Raw genomic sequence first — 15,808 nt, forward strand, 5'->3', positions numbered from 1 at the left:
TAGTAGTATTTTATCTCTCCTCCACTCAACTATCGATTTATCTAACGGTGTTGCCCCCCTACCGCTACCCGGCGTTTCATATTTACTTCTAGTGGGCTGCCCCAGATAATTAACCTTCACTCAAGTTGTATGTAACCATGTCTGCACTAATTGATTCTATCCTATCGCAACTCATGCAGCAGCAGCAGCAGCAGCAGCAACAAACAAACAAACAAGAATAATTAACCAGACTATATACTGCATGGCGCCCAAACTCCCCTGCCTTCATGCCTTGGATATGTCGCAAGATGAGAGATATAATCACAATATAGCGCAAGGGAATATGTACCCTGATGAACATAAAGAATCGGGTATTAAGAATTTATACTGCTAATCCCAAGCATCACCCCAACCGTCGTCCTCCTCAGTGTCCTTAGGTGTTGTATCGATCTTCTTCGCTGGTGCGACAACGGTCCTGGGCTTAACCGTGCTACTGCGGCTCGATGGCCGAGATACAGAGGTGGGACTGGATTTATTCAACCCCTTTGGCAATGGCTTCTTTGTCTTGGACTGGGCGGCCAGCCAACCCGCAAAGTCTGGCTCGCCGCCATCATCGTACGGGACCGGGGCTGTTTTAGGAGCAGGAGCAGGAGCAGGAGCAGAAACGGTCGGACTGCTAGTTGCTGTCGCACTGAATGGATCCTCGTCCGCTTGCTGCTCGTCTTCATCATCGTCCATTGCACCCCATGCGTCGTAAACATCTTCTGCATCGTCCTCTGCTTTAGCCAAAGTCGGTGGTTGCTCCGACATGGACCGGTTCAGAGACTGAGCTGCAGGCCGTAGCGTCTCTTTCTGCACCGACGACGACGCCCTCGTTGGGCGGGGAACAGACGCTGGACGAGCTGGTTCAGGCTCGACCGGCTTGGCACCGTTGGCGGTGGGCTGAATTTCGCCATTGGCAGCCGTGAGCTTATTTGTGAACGAGGAGATTGCCCATCCGGCCCACGACTTATCGTTAGACGTGCCAATACGGGCTGTATCCTTTGCCGGATCTGCACTGGCTGCCGGAGGAATTACCGTGTCTGCCATAGTGCTGCCGTACTTCCGGATACGCTGAAGATACAGGTCGAGTGTCTTATTCGCCTGGTCTCTGACCATCCTATATGGAGAATTAGACCGGAGCCACAAGCAAAAGTGGGTGTTCTTACTTTTCCTTATCAAGAAGGGAAGGGCAAATAGCCGGAAGGACCTTCGTCGCACAGTCCTCCTCGGTGAAGAACTCTAACGTTGCTCCAAGAGCAAGCAGACCAGCGCTCCGGGCGTGGACGAAGGGATCCCGAAGAGACCTGCTGAAAGCCGCAATAAGAACCTTGGATCTCGACTGTAATTTGTCAGTATTGCCAATTTTACTTCTCAATTGAAACCACTCACGCTCTGCCCGAGGTTTTTCGCTATCTTGCCCAAGCAGATAGTGGTATTTGTACGAATTCCCGGCTGCTCATCGTTGGCGGTACGTGCGAGGAACTTGAGCAGATCGCCGTTGATGACACGGTCGCTGAGCTTGTTGATAATTGGCAAAACAGCCTTGACAGTCTGCTCTCGGACGACGGGTGCGGCATCGGTGAAGCCAGAGGTCTGTAGAACGTGGAATTAGCATCGAGCCCAGCCGGGGTCTGTTGTAACTAACAATCTGAGGGAAGATCTTGTCATTGACGATCTTTTGAGGTAGGTTGTCGATCATCACTGGGAGGTTATCGAGCAAGCAGACCCGCAGCGCCCGATCCGGGTTTCCAAACAGTCGGACAACTACTGGCGTGAGTTTCGAGTTGAATTCTTCCTGGGATAATTTCGCTCCGATCTTCAGAATAGCCCCCAGGACCTTGGGACCGCCTCCACCGAACTCAACCGATTTCAGCAATTCTGGAAGCACCTTCATCTTGAAGAACTCCTCAGGAAAGTCGTCAGACAGCTCATCAAGCTCACTACTTCAATCAGCATCTACAAGTGGCAGCCCGTTCCAAACAAGGCATTGACTCACTTGACAAACTCCTCTCGCTCCGCGTCGTTCTTGAGTCCCAAACTCTCAATATCGTCCGTCAGCCGGATAAGTGGGGTCTCGAAAAAGCCACCGCTCTTCTTCCCCTGCTCAACAAAGTGGGCAGGGCTCAGGCGCAGTTTAGGATTCGCCGTGCACAAGCGTTTATAGCTCTGATGCATACTGGGCGGGATGTTCGTCGTCTTGCCCACCTGGTCACCGCCAGTGAAATTGCCATTGTAGACCTCGTAAACCAGTATTCCAAGCCCGTAAGAATCAATCGCAGTCAGCGGGTTCCGTTTGATTGTGTCCCATCCGCTCTTGACGACCTCCGGAGGTGTGAATCGAGCCGCGTCAGGAACGAGACTACCATATGTCTGCAAGTGTGCTGTCAGCAAGAGCGCATCTCGTTATGCAGAAGAGTATATACTGACATAAATGACCGCATTCTCATCGTTCATCGAACTCAGAATATCGAAACCGCCCAGTTTCCATTCCCCACTTTCGCTTGTGAATACCGAAGAGGCCCTGACGACTCCGTGGACAGACGCCGCATCTCCATTGATGAACTTGAGCGTGGACTGTAGAACCGCATACGTCAGAACAGTCGCACCATAACCACCATGACAAGAACATACCGCCACAGTATACAAGCCCCATTTCGACGTCTCCTCGCTCAGACTCCTCCGCTTAACATGCCAAGAAAGGGGAACGACTCGTTCCGTGACAATATAAAGGCTAGCTTCCGTCTATAACCCGTAAGCCGTTCCATCCGTATAACATATGATGCATGGGCTGGCGTGTGCCCAATTACCTCTATCGTATCCAAGACCTTAATCACACCCGGATGCCTCAGCGTCCGAGACTTGCGCACCGCATTCTTCGCCAACGGTAGACGGGATTTGTTGGAAGCAATATCGAAGGTAAAGACGCTGCAGGGCGAACCGTCTTCCTATACGTACCCAGCGCCGATCAGCAATCGCATTAGCCCCTTGGGGGGTGATTCCGCGGGCCCGCATGACATCTCATACCCGTTTCGTAGCATTGTGTAGCGTCCAGATCGAGTCGGAGAGGTCAACTCTGTCCCCGAGCGAGTAAGGGAACGAGCTACCCTTTGCGATCGCCGATGCGACAGCAGATTTGAGGAAATCCATGGTTGGTGTGGTTGCTGCTGACAGTCGTTGGTGTCTCGCGGAGGGCAGCTAATAAGTACTAGCTGGTCTTTAAGATACCACCGCAGCGGCGATAGTGGAGGAACGTTTTCGGCGGGGCGAGAAAGGGGGTATATCAACGGATAAAAGAAAGAAAGCCTTGGAGAAACGACACGTATGCGACTGACCTCTAGTCCAAGGCAGAACGACAGAGATCAACGGCCCCCAAGTTCAACAGGGAGAGAGATCGGGGACATGGAATAATACACGGATTGTCCCCTTTGGCGCTGCCCGTGGTACCCCGCCCCCAATCGGGTTTAGGGCCATCCGTGGGAAAGCTCCCCATTTTATCGCCGAAGCTTGACTTTCTTTCTCTTTAGCTTTAACACATACGCTCTTCTGTTCTATATCTATCTCCCACAACGGACGCGTCTGCTGAATGATAGCAACAACAACTAAAACACCACTACCAACATGATGTTTTCTGCGCTCTTGCCATCAACAATCAATACTCACCTCCAACTAACCGTTCACACCAAGCTGAGCTAACACAAGGCACGTCCCATCACTTCCTACTTGACTTCCCCCCGTCCCAGTCTCAGTTTCTGTCACAGACAGCCTTTCCCCAATCTCTCACCCTCCTCCCTCCAAGCCACAAGAAAAAGTCATTCTCCAATGATGATCACCTGGTAAAAGGTCAGACCGCGAAACCAACGACGTCGCCTCAACCCCCGCTGTGTGCTCACCTTCCAACCCAACCCGACCTAACCAACACAAGCAATCCAACAAAGAATTCCTTCCTCGAGAACACCCCATTGCAAATATCATGGAAACATCTCTCGCGGATACCTGAATCCATACTCCCATTCCCGCTCTTCTCTTCATTCATCCATCATCAAGGCAGACACAAGTTCTTGTGAAAGGCACAAGGTCTTCGTCGCGAGACTCACGACGTTGCTTTATACCTTGGAGAGACATGTGTACAACAAACTAAAACATACTTTTTTCTTGTTTCCAAGCCGCAATTTGGGGTTTCTGGTCCGCTTTTCTCCATGAGGAATTTCAGAAACTAATGGCTGCGGCGTACATTCCTTTTGTTCTTTGATTAACTGCCGAATGGGAGATTTGCGGGATGGGGCATGGGTAGGGTGACGCAGAGATTGACTATGGTTTTGTGATGGGCTCGGGGATTGTGGACTCTGGTGTTTTGCTGGTGGTTGGGCTTGGGTTAGAGGGTAGAGTACCGCGGTGGCGGCGTCTTTCTTGGTTGGATGATGACCAAATAAGAAACTGAAAAGACCTGAGGAGAATGCTCTTTCAATATTCCATGATTGTTGTTGGAATGACGTGTCTTTGTGTTGTCCTAGCTACAGTCTGCGACTATCAAGGTCCACCATGCTGACTTGCAGCTCCTGCGTGATTGCTACGCTACTTATACTGGTTCCGGTCTACATAAGGCATAAAGCTCGATTATATGAATGCCATTCATCCCCTTCAAAATGCGTAAAACAAGTCGCCTTAGAACACTTCCTCTCATATCATCTCAATGTCATGCCAACAACTCACCCCCGTATGTGCAACGTCCCTCCTATGCCACTCGCTCACGGCCTCTTCCACCCGTCGCTGTCCACCCGAACTCTCTTCTTCCTCCGGTCCGATTCCCCATGGCTAGAGATGGTAACGCAAAAGACATGCAAAAACGAAGAAAGAAAAGAAGAAAAGAAAATGATAGATCCCAGAACATCATTGGCATATAGCAATGAGTACCCCAGTAACTTGGAAAGTTATCGTAGTTGAATCCCTTCGTTGGGTTCTGTAAATCACTTCCAAGAAGCCGTATAATATAGGTCTGCATAGGATGGCAACAAGGCCATCGGATGCCGAACTATTTGCCGACACACCAATCCTCGGAGATCTCTCAACTTATAGCCCATGGCTTTACTCCTATACACACCTGATCTGACTGCAATACTTCACACGAAGCTGCCACCTCGCCTGCGTTTGGTTAGCTTGTAGAAACCAACGAGAGTGCTAAGATAAAAAAAGAAAAAAAAAAAAAAAAAAAAAAAAAAAAAAAAAAAAGAGTCTGGCTTACCAGCAGGGAATCGCAACCCGCCAACCGGAAACACTGTACGTCTTCCGGTGCACATAGCGCAGCGCATACGTACAAAGTACAGATAGCTTTGGTAAACATAGTGAGGTTGTTGGTCGACGCGAGACGATTTGAGTCGCCAACGGTGAACAACTGAAGTTCACGTCCAAGTGAAGCCTGAATTTCCAAAGAGGAACGGCGGTGGTTTGGTCAGGTCGCTGAGCCAGCGATATGGCGTCTCACGCTTGTCAAGCGGGGATGGTTCATTTCACTTCATCTGCTGCCTCTTGCGGTTGAGGTCCAGATGCGACAGTAGACGGGGGTTGAGCAGGCATTTGGGGAGGCATCTGTGGCAATTGGTTGTAGCCGCTACTAGGCGTCCGATGCTGGTGAGGTGGGTAATGGTGCACTTGGTGGGGACTGGACTGGAAATGGGGCTGCTGCTGAGGATAATTGCCGCGGACCGGGGGCACTAGCCAAGTTAGCGACCTAACCCACAACTGTCTTCTGATTTCGTTATAACCTACTGTGGCTTGGCTGCTGCGTTGGATACACGGGTTGGCCATGCTGCCCAGGGGACATAAACATCACCGGTTGCGGGGGCTGACCCGGCTGAGAGTTCTGGTGCATCATCATGGGAGCACCCCGACTGGGACTGGGATAGCCACTGTGAGGTTGGGGCGGTGGCACATGCTGGGGATACGCGTGGCTAGGGTTTGGGGAATACATCTGCATCTGAGGTGTATAGGGGGCCACGCCCTGAGGGACACCCATGTATGGTCCGCTAGACGGCTGTTGAACCATCATTGGAGCGCCCATGGTTGGTTGGGGGTTGACGAATTGAGGACCGCCCGGGTAATGCCTCATATGTCCAGGCTGTTGGGCGGCCTGGCTGACATAAAATTGTGGCATGGCTTGTCCGAATGCAAGCTGTGCATGTGGCGCCATGGGGGATGGATAACCGTGCTGTAGTCTTGGCGATGGAAACACTTGCGAGGTCGAGGCTGACATTTGCATGCGGTGGGGATCGTCAAAGTGTGGGGGCCCGGTATTGTGATGCTGCTGAGGGTGTAGATGAGGTCCGTGCGGTGGACCAGTAGTGGGAGGCATGCCAGGAGTGTTCTGTGGGAACTGGAACGGCATCTGCGGCGGAGGCATCTGGGGATTCGACGCAGACCGGCTTTGAGGAGAGATAGCCGGCACAGAAGCAGGCGGCTTGAACATTTCCAGGTATGTCTTCTCTTCATTTCCGGGAGCAGCATCCCAAGTAGGGGGGGTCCTGTAAGCGGGCGGGATGCCTCCATTGAAGGCGAAGCCCTTATCACTCTGCTCCGCATTTTCCTTCTTCATGCGCTTGATAGGGTTGAACTGATCGTTAAGGGACGGCCTCTCAGAAATCGGTCTTGGCTTCTTCGCTCCAAAGAACAACGAGGGGCTAGTGGTCCGTGAGACGGAGCGTCCTCGGGTGAAAGGAGATGAGGTGGATGAAGCACCGGGTGTAAAGGTACTTGCGGCGGGGTTTGGCTTAAACTCCAGGGCCCTCACGTTGAATTTGGTCGACATGGACGAAGTTGGTGTCTGCACCTTATTCGGACTAGTAACAGCAGGCTGCTCGCCAGCTGGGCCAGTTGGGGGAATACGAACTTCGTTGATAGGCAAGGGAGCGGGAACAGCTCCCATCGCGGCTCCCTTCCGCTGCTGTATGTTGTCTGCTAAACGATGGCCGAGCATACCAGTGGCTTGACGGCCCTGGTGCACTGGCTGCTGCGGAAGCCGCCCACCAGGTCCGGCATGCGGACCGGTTGGGGGAAACATTTGACGACCCCGAGGAAAGTTCGGGCGGTCAGACTGCGCAGGAGGTGGCATAGTTCCACTTTCCTGGCGGGCATTTCCAGATGGGCGAGCAGCGGGCTTCGGATCAGCACTTGCTGGGGACTTGGTCACGACTTTCTCCTCAGCGTGCTGCTGAGCTCTTTGAATGATCTCTTCCTGTTTGTGCGGGTCTTTAGCTAGGATGGGAACCAAATCCTTGGGCACAGGCGTTGCCAATTTGAAGTTCTTGGAGAACTTCATAAGTTCGTTCAGCTTAATGGTTCGATCATATGAAGCCTGGTTACGACGGCGTTCTTGCAACTTCGCCTTTTCACTGTGGGCGAATTGCCGGAAAGAGTCGAGCACCTCGGCCTCCACATTCGATGTAGCATTTGCGGGAGCCGGGGCACCAGATGTAGTCTTGGACAATGCAGGCTTTGGCTCCGTATCGGCAGTGGAGCTTGCTGTTATACTGGGCGGCGCGGGCTGAGCCTGGGCCTGCCCATTCTCCTTGGGCGGTCCTGCGGCAACAGCCTCTTTCGGGGTACTAGGAGCCTGCTTGATAGAGCTTGCAGGAGCTCCCGAGGCCATGGCAGATTGAGCGGCGTTTTGCCTGCGCGCTGGCGGAGTGTACTTGTTCGGCTGCCCCGAAACGAGCGGCGGGAAGCTCCTCTCATCACGACGAACACCGCTGTATTTAGCTTCCTCATCGTGATCATCTGCCGATACCTGTCCTCTTTCCTCACGAACATGTGCATTATCTGTAGTAGCGCCTTCGATTTCACGAGCAATTCGAGCAGCATCGGCTTCCTTCTGCTTATAGGTAGGGTCTGACCGATCGATTCTAGTTGTGTAGATGTTCTCATCGTAACTGCTAGTAGCACCGAAGAGCCTGGCATTTGCTTCGAATTGATCCCACCCAGTTGAATTGTGTGCGCTTTCGAGAGAGAGGTCGACGTCGGTGTCGGCGGCAGGCTCCCAGCGCTTGAGAGTCCGCTCGCGAATCGCAAGATTTCCGGAAATGTCGGTATCCGTTTTGAAACCTACAGGAGTTCCTGATACTTTCGTTAGCTCAAGAAGGGCCAGAAAATTTTTCCGTTTCTCAAGCTGGCCCGGTGACTTACCATTCGCGCTCTTTGCTGTAACATCGGCCGGGGTGACGTTCGGGACTGAAATATCGACCACGTCCTTGACATCGAAGGACATGCTATGATCCGGCGCCGACCCCATATACGGGCTTGAGACATCACTAACCCCGTTCGCTTTGTTCTGATCCGCCTTGGTTGGCCGTTGCACCATTTTGAGTACGAACGAACAGTCGCTAGGCTCCAGCGTCGAGGACGAAAAAATTCCCGTGTATTTATCCCCATTCCTCGTGGTAATCGTAGCATTCAAACCCTGGAAACCGTAAGCCTTTCACGTCAATATATGCCGGGTGTGGAAAACCGAGCTTACAATGAAGCTAGCAAACAAGAAAACAAGACGATCATTTGCGTGGTTATCGGGGGTGTTTGACTCCTTGGGAGTCGGTCGAGGAGAGGCGGACTGTTTGTGAGACATGTTGCCGTTCTGCTGCGAGTAGGAGGCCCGCTGTGTGATGGGGTTTGCGCCGTGGGACCAAGCTTTCTGGGAGTTACTGCGCCTATCATGAAGAAAGAGGTGGGTTAGTTAATGCGCAACACAATTCCATGCCTATCAGCAAAGAGTATGAGATAGACGATGGTGCCCTTTCAACAGGGAACGAGATTGACTGTATAACACTGGGAGAGGAAGACGGGGAAGCGAGGACACAATGACGCGAAACCAGTCGTCAAGAAGACCCGACAGCCACGGAGGGCATTGTCAGGAAGAGACTTGTCCTCAATAATAATAAGAGGGAGGGGAGATGGTAACAGGGTAAACGACCATATTTTCGTGAGGCGGCAAGCGGTGAGGAAAGGGCAATGGAAGCAAACGAGTTGAACGAGCTGGGAGGAATGAGGGATTACATGTTGACCTCGCAACGTACCTCTGTCCGCTCTCGAGAGGACTGCCGGACTGACGCCGGCCGCCCTCCGATGCCTTCGTACTAGCACTGGATCTCAATGAAGGTCTAGTACCGGGATTCTGGGGATTCACGGCATTGCCAGACGCACTGTTGGCAGCCGACACCGAGTTGACGGTAGAAGCCATCTGGCTGGATCGTCACCGAGCGTAGCTCTACGTCGTCGCACGACGCAAAGCCGTAAAGAGTACGGACGGAAGGCACGAAGCCAAAACACACCGCCTGCGCAAACAGGACCGAAGAAACGGTGATGGAGTGGGAGGAAGGGATTGGGGAGGGGGAAGGAAAGAAAAGAATGGCGGGGTGGAAGGGGAAAAGAGAAGCTGTGGTAGGAGAGCGAGAGCCCCGAACAAGTCACGGGACCGCCTTCTTGTGAGTTGAACGTCCACGGGAAGGGAGAGCGAGAGAGAGGGAGAGAGAGCAAGAAACGGGGAAAGGGGAGGAAGGAGGGGAGACGCGGATCCGGGAGGAAAGACGGGAAGTGGAGAAGGAGGAGAAGGAGAATGAGGCAAGAAGACGAACACCAGCAAGGACTGGCGAGAAGCAGAGTAGTAACAATAAAGCGCAGAGAATTGTAGGAGAGCCCCGGTCAAGTCAGGCTGCGGGCCGCAGGAGGAAAGAAGAACGTAAACTACTACACAGGGAGAGGAAGTTCAATGTTAGTTGGTAGAGGAGCAGCCACAAAAAGAGGAGACAAGCCAGAGACAAGCCAGCCAGACAGCTAACATCATCCACAGGTCAAGTAAGGTTAGTTTTATGTACGTACAGCGTAGGTCAGTGGGCGGTTAGTGCTGGGTCTGGCTGGAGGGTTTAGCTTGTCAGAGGGGAATTTAGGTGGGCAAATCCCATGGATGTCCCAAGGGTCTCTGGGCTTGGTTGGCGGTTGGCAAGCGAGTGGGGAACATGATGGCCATGGGAATGTGCACTGCTTTTTATGTGGATGTACTCCGTACGGAGTACCTGAGAAAGGTCTCTTCTTCCATTCTCTCCCTCGTTTCACTTCTACTCCCACCTCCATATCTGAATTTCTTGCTATGCTGGCCGATAAACATTTGTTTTTAAGTCTGGTGGAGTACTACTAAATTATGAGGAGCAAGTATCATTTTGAGGGGTTTCTGACGGTCTTTCGTAAGGCATAGTTTCGAATGATTAAAAAAAAAAGTAATAAAAGACCACAATAATTGGTTGTTCTCAATCACCATCATCTTTCCTGCTCCATGAATGGGATTGCAATTGTGTGTGCGTGCGTGTAGGTGTGTGTTCCCACCTCGCTACTGAGACGCACCATGTCGCCTCACTCCACTTGCTTCTGCTTCCATCAGTCGAGTTGCAAATTCTCAATGAACTCCTGCCCTTGCGGCCTGTCAGAATCCACTCGGAGCAGGCCCACCATCGCGCTGCATGGTGAATTCATATGAGGTCCGTCTGTATCTCTGATCCTAGGTCTGGAATGATCCCTTGCTGCATGGAAGCTCACTTCCAGAGCCCATGCTCACGCAGAGCTCTTTGGTCCATGTCTATGTCTTTACTGTCACCGCGTCTGAATAGTCCATACGGTACTTCTGGAATCCGGGTGCGATCGGTAAATGCAACGGAGCTCAAATTCGCTCCAGCAAGGGCTGCTGTCCTGCCAACACACCCAGCAATCACCAAAATTGGGCACTCGCTATGTGGGGAGCCATTCACCTCCCGATTAACTAGGCTAGGAAACCGATCTATAGAGTCCTTGACAGGAATACTACTCCTCCAGACGTGCTTTCCTTGAAATTGAGAAGCAGCGCCGTGCCACTTGTATTTCCCCAGACATCTGTGTTGGTTACTGCGGCTGTCAACATGATAATAAAAAAATAGACCTTCGGGCCAAGGAGATAAGACAGCTAGCTCGGTGATCGACCGAAACTATACTTGCATCATGCTTGCTGTGTATTGTTGGGGAAACACTGGCAAAGCAAATCAACGAACCGGCTTGCGCTAAGACCCTGCCTGAAGGACAATCTCATTGACGCTTCAGCGCACTACCCACATGATGCTATAGATATCACATTACTAAGAGACTAAGCGAATACAGTAAGAACTAAGGCAAGCGCCGGGGCAATTGACCGGGCCATGCTAAGCATTGTTAGGCTAGTCTATTCCATTGAGCGCCTGCCCAGGCGTCCAGCAACTCATGCCTTGTGTCGATGAATCGGGCCTGTTATATTGTTGTTGGTGTTGAACCAGCGATAATCAATCAATAGAAAGTGTCGTTACGTAAGAGTGGCTCCGTCAACAGCCAAGAGAGACTTCATGGAACCCCTTTGGTTGCAGGTTGAAACAATCGATCGAGAGAGGTACTGCCATCACTACCGAACCGACCAAAGTGCGCGAGACCTCGTTAGGACTACTGTACAGAACCTTACGCAGTGTCACACAGGAAAGGTATTCCGGAAGTTTGATAGGAAGGGACCCTCCGGCGTTGAAACTCTAACCCCAAGTGGTTCTGCAGTCTGACATGGACGGCCGAGGGATCGGTGTCATCATAGAGGTGTCCACACCAAGGGATGAGAAGATCGAGAAGGCTCAAGAGTATCAATAGTTGAGAGCAGATTCAGCATCATCGTGAGCAATACTTGCATTCACCGCTGGGGACCTTTGAACTCAAGACATTTCAAATCAGTAGATCTACAGAGGAACTGAAGGATGATACACTGTCTGTATGGCATAAGAGAGAGTTGAATTGAGGCGCGGCTGAGGTGGATCCGGCGAAACCAAAAATCCCGGAGGCTGGTGGAAGCATGTGACCTGGCGGGCGTTGTCTTCTCGATGCCTCAGGCTGGCACAGGTCTCGGAAGGCAGCGATGATTGAGTTGCAGTGAGTCTTTCTGCTGGGCATTTCATTGCTCTGCTGGCCGGGAGACTAAACTTGTGCCCAAATCGGTCTTCTATCAGATCCCTTAGACTGCTTTAGTGCCAGTCCAACAGCATCACCACCACCCAAAACTACTACTACCACCACTACCTTCCCACCCCCTCGAAGAGGCTGGTTCCTTGGCTATAATTCCCGCTTGTCTCTCGCTGCCTTTCTCGTGCGGACTTTTATTTCTCTTATCATTATTACCTTCCTGCTTTCTTTGTTGCATACTCTTCTCCGCCGCCTCTTTCTTTCTCCTGCTTGATTTCCCTCGTTTCTCTTCATCATTTGTGGCTATTTCGATCCATCCCGCCGTCGTTACTCCTCCCTCCCTCCCTCTCTCCGTCTCTCTCTTTCTCCCTTACACATTCTTCTGAGACAATATTCAATCCCCAGCCCTTTTCGCGACCTTGCACACTGCATCCTTTTGTGGCTCCTAATATACTCGTGTTACAACTTATCAACTGCCACTGAAAAGAATAATTGTCCCGGATTCCCGCCTTGCACATATGCAGTCCGCCTCCAGCGTTTCCTCCCGCTCCCAGCGAAGTCCGTCAGCCCAGCATTTCCCATCCGGTTCAGGGAGCAGTGTGGAATCCGCCATGACATCTGCACCGCGCAGTTCGTCGAGCTCGACGAGGTCTCAGTCCTCAAAGAGCGTGGTAGTAAGTGCTTCTCTCCATTATGGGTGGCATGCAGCCACTGCTTGGGTCACTCCCAAATCACCCCCCAGCCGTCCCACAAATACTCCGGCTGACCTCGTGGTGCGTCTGATCCACAGCCCGAGAAACAGATCAACCAAATCGAAAAGAGTGTCACCCATCTTTTGGTCGCCACGAAACAGCTGCTAGAGACTCTGACACAGTGGTCCCGCCGACAAGCATCAGAGAATGAAGTGTCCGACGTCTACGTACGGCTGGGCTATGAGTTCAACCTGGCTTGTCGCGCCTTCAATGCCATCGGAGTTGACACCTCAGATCTTGGCCCCGTACCCGACCTTTTGCGTACGATCCTCGAAGATACTCTCAGCCAAGATGCGTCTCCACAGAGTCTCGAGCGCTACCTCCCTCGAGTTCGCGACATCATCATCAACCTTCTACATGGCCTCAAGAAAAAGCAGGCTCGACTACGTGCGCGACAACAGAAGGAGGAAAATAGGCCATTGCCCGGTCGGCACACAAGTGCAAGTGGTGCAACTTCGGCGCAGGCGGCATTGAATCAAGCATATGAGGACACTGCCTCCACGGTGACGTCTCCGAAGCGATCGACTCGGCGATTTGGCAGTAATGGCTCTATGGAGGACCCATCCATGGCCCGGGCGTCTTCAGCGGCATCGGCTGATGCGCGAGGGGCGAGCTTTTCAGAACGAGATGCGTCGAGGCGCGAGGCACAAAACATCTTATCTCAAGGATCTCAACCAGACTCTGGGGCAACTCCCAAGGGCTCCGTGACTTCGACCAACGCGCCACCTTATCCCACACCGCCCCCTCCGCCAGCCCCGAAACAAGATGATGCTCTTGGGGCTCTGCAGAGAAGCGGGGAGCTGGAACGTCGGGCCTCTCGAAGGTTTTCTGCCTATCAGATACAAAAGCATCTGGGAACTTCTTCAAGCGGTGTTCCAGTCCTCCCGACCCAAAATTCTCCGATACCGAATCGGGGGCGTGATGTCCGTGAGTCGCTAAATGCTGTGCGTCTACGCGGGTCAGTTCATGGACGACAGCGATCGACAAATCGGCTGCATGACGCAAAGGTTGCTTCACAGGCGCCTGCGAGCGTTCCCAGTATTGAAGAGGAGCGCCCAAAATCTCGCGTTGGGTCACCTGCAGAACTTCCAGCGGAGGGTGCTACTGCCGCCAAAGAAAAGTCTGTTGAACGCCCTGGAAGTGGTCCGGCTGATCACCCGGCGATTGGACGGCAGCCCGATCTCCCTCGTCCTTCTGAAGAGCCGTCCCTTGCAGAGGCATTTGAGCCCGTAAAGGATGCTGCCCTTACCGCGGCTGCCCGCCCAGGAACGCCCAAGTCTGAAGGCCAGCAGCCAGCTGTGTCTGCTTCTACCCCACCTCAAGCATCCCAATACTCCCCTGAACAGCAATCCCCAGGCAAGGAGCTCACTCTATTCCTTCAATACAGAAGCAAGATAAAGAAATACGTTCTCCCAGAAGGATATACTGGCCTTACTATCGGAAGACTTCAGCTGGCTTTCATTGAGAAATTCGCTTGGAACACCCACAACAACGGGGTTGACTTGCCGGAAATCTATATTCAGGACCCTGTTTCAGGGGTCCGGCACGAGCTGGAGGATCTGAGCGATGTCAAGGATCGGTCTGTGTTGGTGCTCAATGTTGATATCCTGGATGAGGTCAAGAAGCACTTTGATGATGAATTCGGTGGAGTCCGTCGCATGATCGAAGGTGTTAAAGGGGCCCTCGAGGGGCAAGAAAGCATGATGCAACGTGTTTCAGACCGTCAATTGGAAGCTGCGAAAGAAATGGCTCGTCTGGCTGCTGCGCCTCCTGTGCCTGTTGCAGCTACCGCGAAGACTGGGGAAGTCCGGAAGGGACCTATACGGGGAGCGACAGTCAGATCGCAGAGCTCCAGAGTTTGCGACGTGACCTTGCTGTACTACGACAGACGTACTCGAATTTCACCGCCGATATTGCGAGCTCAATGAGTGCGATCCGTACCAAAGCAGGTGGACTGAAGACGGCTGCTGCTGATGTCACAGTACCCTCGTTCGAAGGCGATGCGGGCCGTGTGCGGGTGAATTCTGGAAAGAAGGAACTTGCAGAGGAATCAGAACGTCTTGTGGCGCGGGTTGACGACCTCCAGGATTTGGTCGAGGATCTCCGCAAGGATGTTGTGACTCGTGGTGTCCGACCGCTGCCGAGGCAGCTGGAGTCTGTGAGTAAGGACATCAGCGCCGTTACCAAGGAGATCAAGAAGATGCAGGAATTCCTTAAGCGGGAGAAGCCCGTTTGGACAAAGATCTGGGAGAAGGAACTCCAGCAAGTTTGTGAAGAGCGTGACCAGCTTACTATGCAAGAGGACCTCGCAGCTGATCTTCAGGATGATCTGGAGAAGGCAGCTCAAACTTTTGCTCTTGTTGAGCAGGCCACAAAGCAGCAGGCGATGCAGAACTCTTCGGGTGGACCCACCTTGCGCAACACCTCGCGAAACGTTGTGATTGATCCGGCTGTGGATCCCATGAAGGCAAAAGACAGCGTCTTGGGTGAGGTGCGCGCCTTGCAGCCGAACCATGAATCTCGCTTGGAGGCGATTGAGCGGGCAGAGAAGGCACGCCAGAAGGAGCTGGAGACTCGCCGTATTGGGCTTTTCCAAAAGGAGCTCGGAGCTTTTGTCGAAGAAGGCAAGTTGAAGAAGAGTGGTGGTGTGGAGGAGGCCGAGAGACTCCGTCGGGCCAAAGATGACCGCATTCGCAAGGAGGTCTGGGAGAGACAACAGGCCAGGGCGGCCGAAATGGAGAAGGCAGAAGCAGAAGCCGCTGCAGCCCAAGCGGAGCAGGCTGAGAAGCCGACCGATGACGCAGAGGCCGCAGAGGCGGAGCCTGATGCAGACGTGGCTGAAGAGGCAAATGCTGAGGAGGAAGAGGTTGGAAAGGAAGAGGAAGTAATTATGGTCAAAGGAAAGTCTCCGGTACCCGAAGACTCGGATGAAACAGAAGAAGATAAAAGAGAAACGTTCCTTGATGCTGAGGAGCACGAGGAAGCTGACAAAGAAGTAACGACTGCGCATGAGCAGAAGCCGGACCATGAGCAATAGGGATACGGCTCTGTTGACCGTTCCG

General features: G+C 52.6%; 4 protein-coding genes across 4 annotated transcripts; 2 read left to right on the plus strand and 2 right to left on the minus strand.

The window, feature by feature from the left end:
- Window positions 1-369: 369 nt before the first annotated feature.
- Window positions 370-3,168, minus strand: An08g01210 (uncharacterized protein; the record flags this gene model as incomplete). The annotated part of the gene is made up of 9 exons (XM_059748822.1): window positions 370-1,138; window positions 1,188-1,360; window positions 1,411-1,614; window positions 1,667-1,961; window positions 2,018-2,391; window positions 2,449-2,595; window positions 2,653-2,763; window positions 2,829-2,966; window positions 3,046-3,168. 9 exons carry the CDS (start codon window positions 3,166-3,168, stop codon window positions 370-372), a joined length of 2,334 nt encoding a protein of 777 aa, XP_059601134.1.
- A 1,496-nt stretch (window positions 3,169-4,664) lies between these two features.
- On the plus strand, window positions 4,665-5,128 carry An08g01220 (uncharacterized protein; the record flags this gene model as incomplete). The annotated part of the gene is made up of 2 exons (XM_059748823.1): window positions 4,665-4,842; window positions 5,013-5,128. The coding sequence occupies 2 exons, from the start codon at window positions 4,665-4,667 to the stop codon at window positions 5,126-5,128; spliced, it is 294 nt and encodes a 97-aa protein (XP_059601135.1).
- Window positions 5,129-5,520: 392 nt separating this feature from the next.
- On the minus strand, window positions 5,521-10,131 carry An08g01230 (uncharacterized protein; the record flags this gene model as incomplete). Its single annotated transcript, XM_001392204.3, has 7 exons — window positions 5,521-5,729; window positions 5,785-8,124; window positions 8,194-8,467; window positions 8,525-8,711; window positions 9,078-9,245; window positions 9,333-9,646; window positions 9,880-10,131. The coding sequence occupies 7 exons, from the start codon at window positions 10,129-10,131 to the stop codon at window positions 5,521-5,523; spliced, it is 3,744 nt and encodes a 1,247-aa protein (XP_001392241.3).
- Window positions 10,132-12,605: 2,474 nt separating this feature from the next.
- An08g01240 (uncharacterized protein) lies at window positions 12,606-15,783 on the plus strand (the record flags this gene model as incomplete). The annotated part of the gene is made up of 4 exons (XM_059748825.1): window positions 12,606-12,767; window positions 12,869-13,704; window positions 13,888-14,518; window positions 14,587-15,783. The coding sequence occupies 4 exons, from the start codon at window positions 12,606-12,608 to the stop codon at window positions 15,781-15,783; spliced, it is 2,826 nt and encodes a 941-aa protein (XP_059601136.1).
- Window positions 15,784-15,808: the final 25 nt, after the last annotated feature.

This window comes from Aspergillus niger, assembly GCF_000002855.4.
Source record: "Aspergillus niger supercontig An08".
Lineage (NCBI taxonomy): Eukaryota > Fungi > Ascomycota > Eurotiomycetes > Eurotiales > Aspergillaceae > Aspergillus > Aspergillus niger.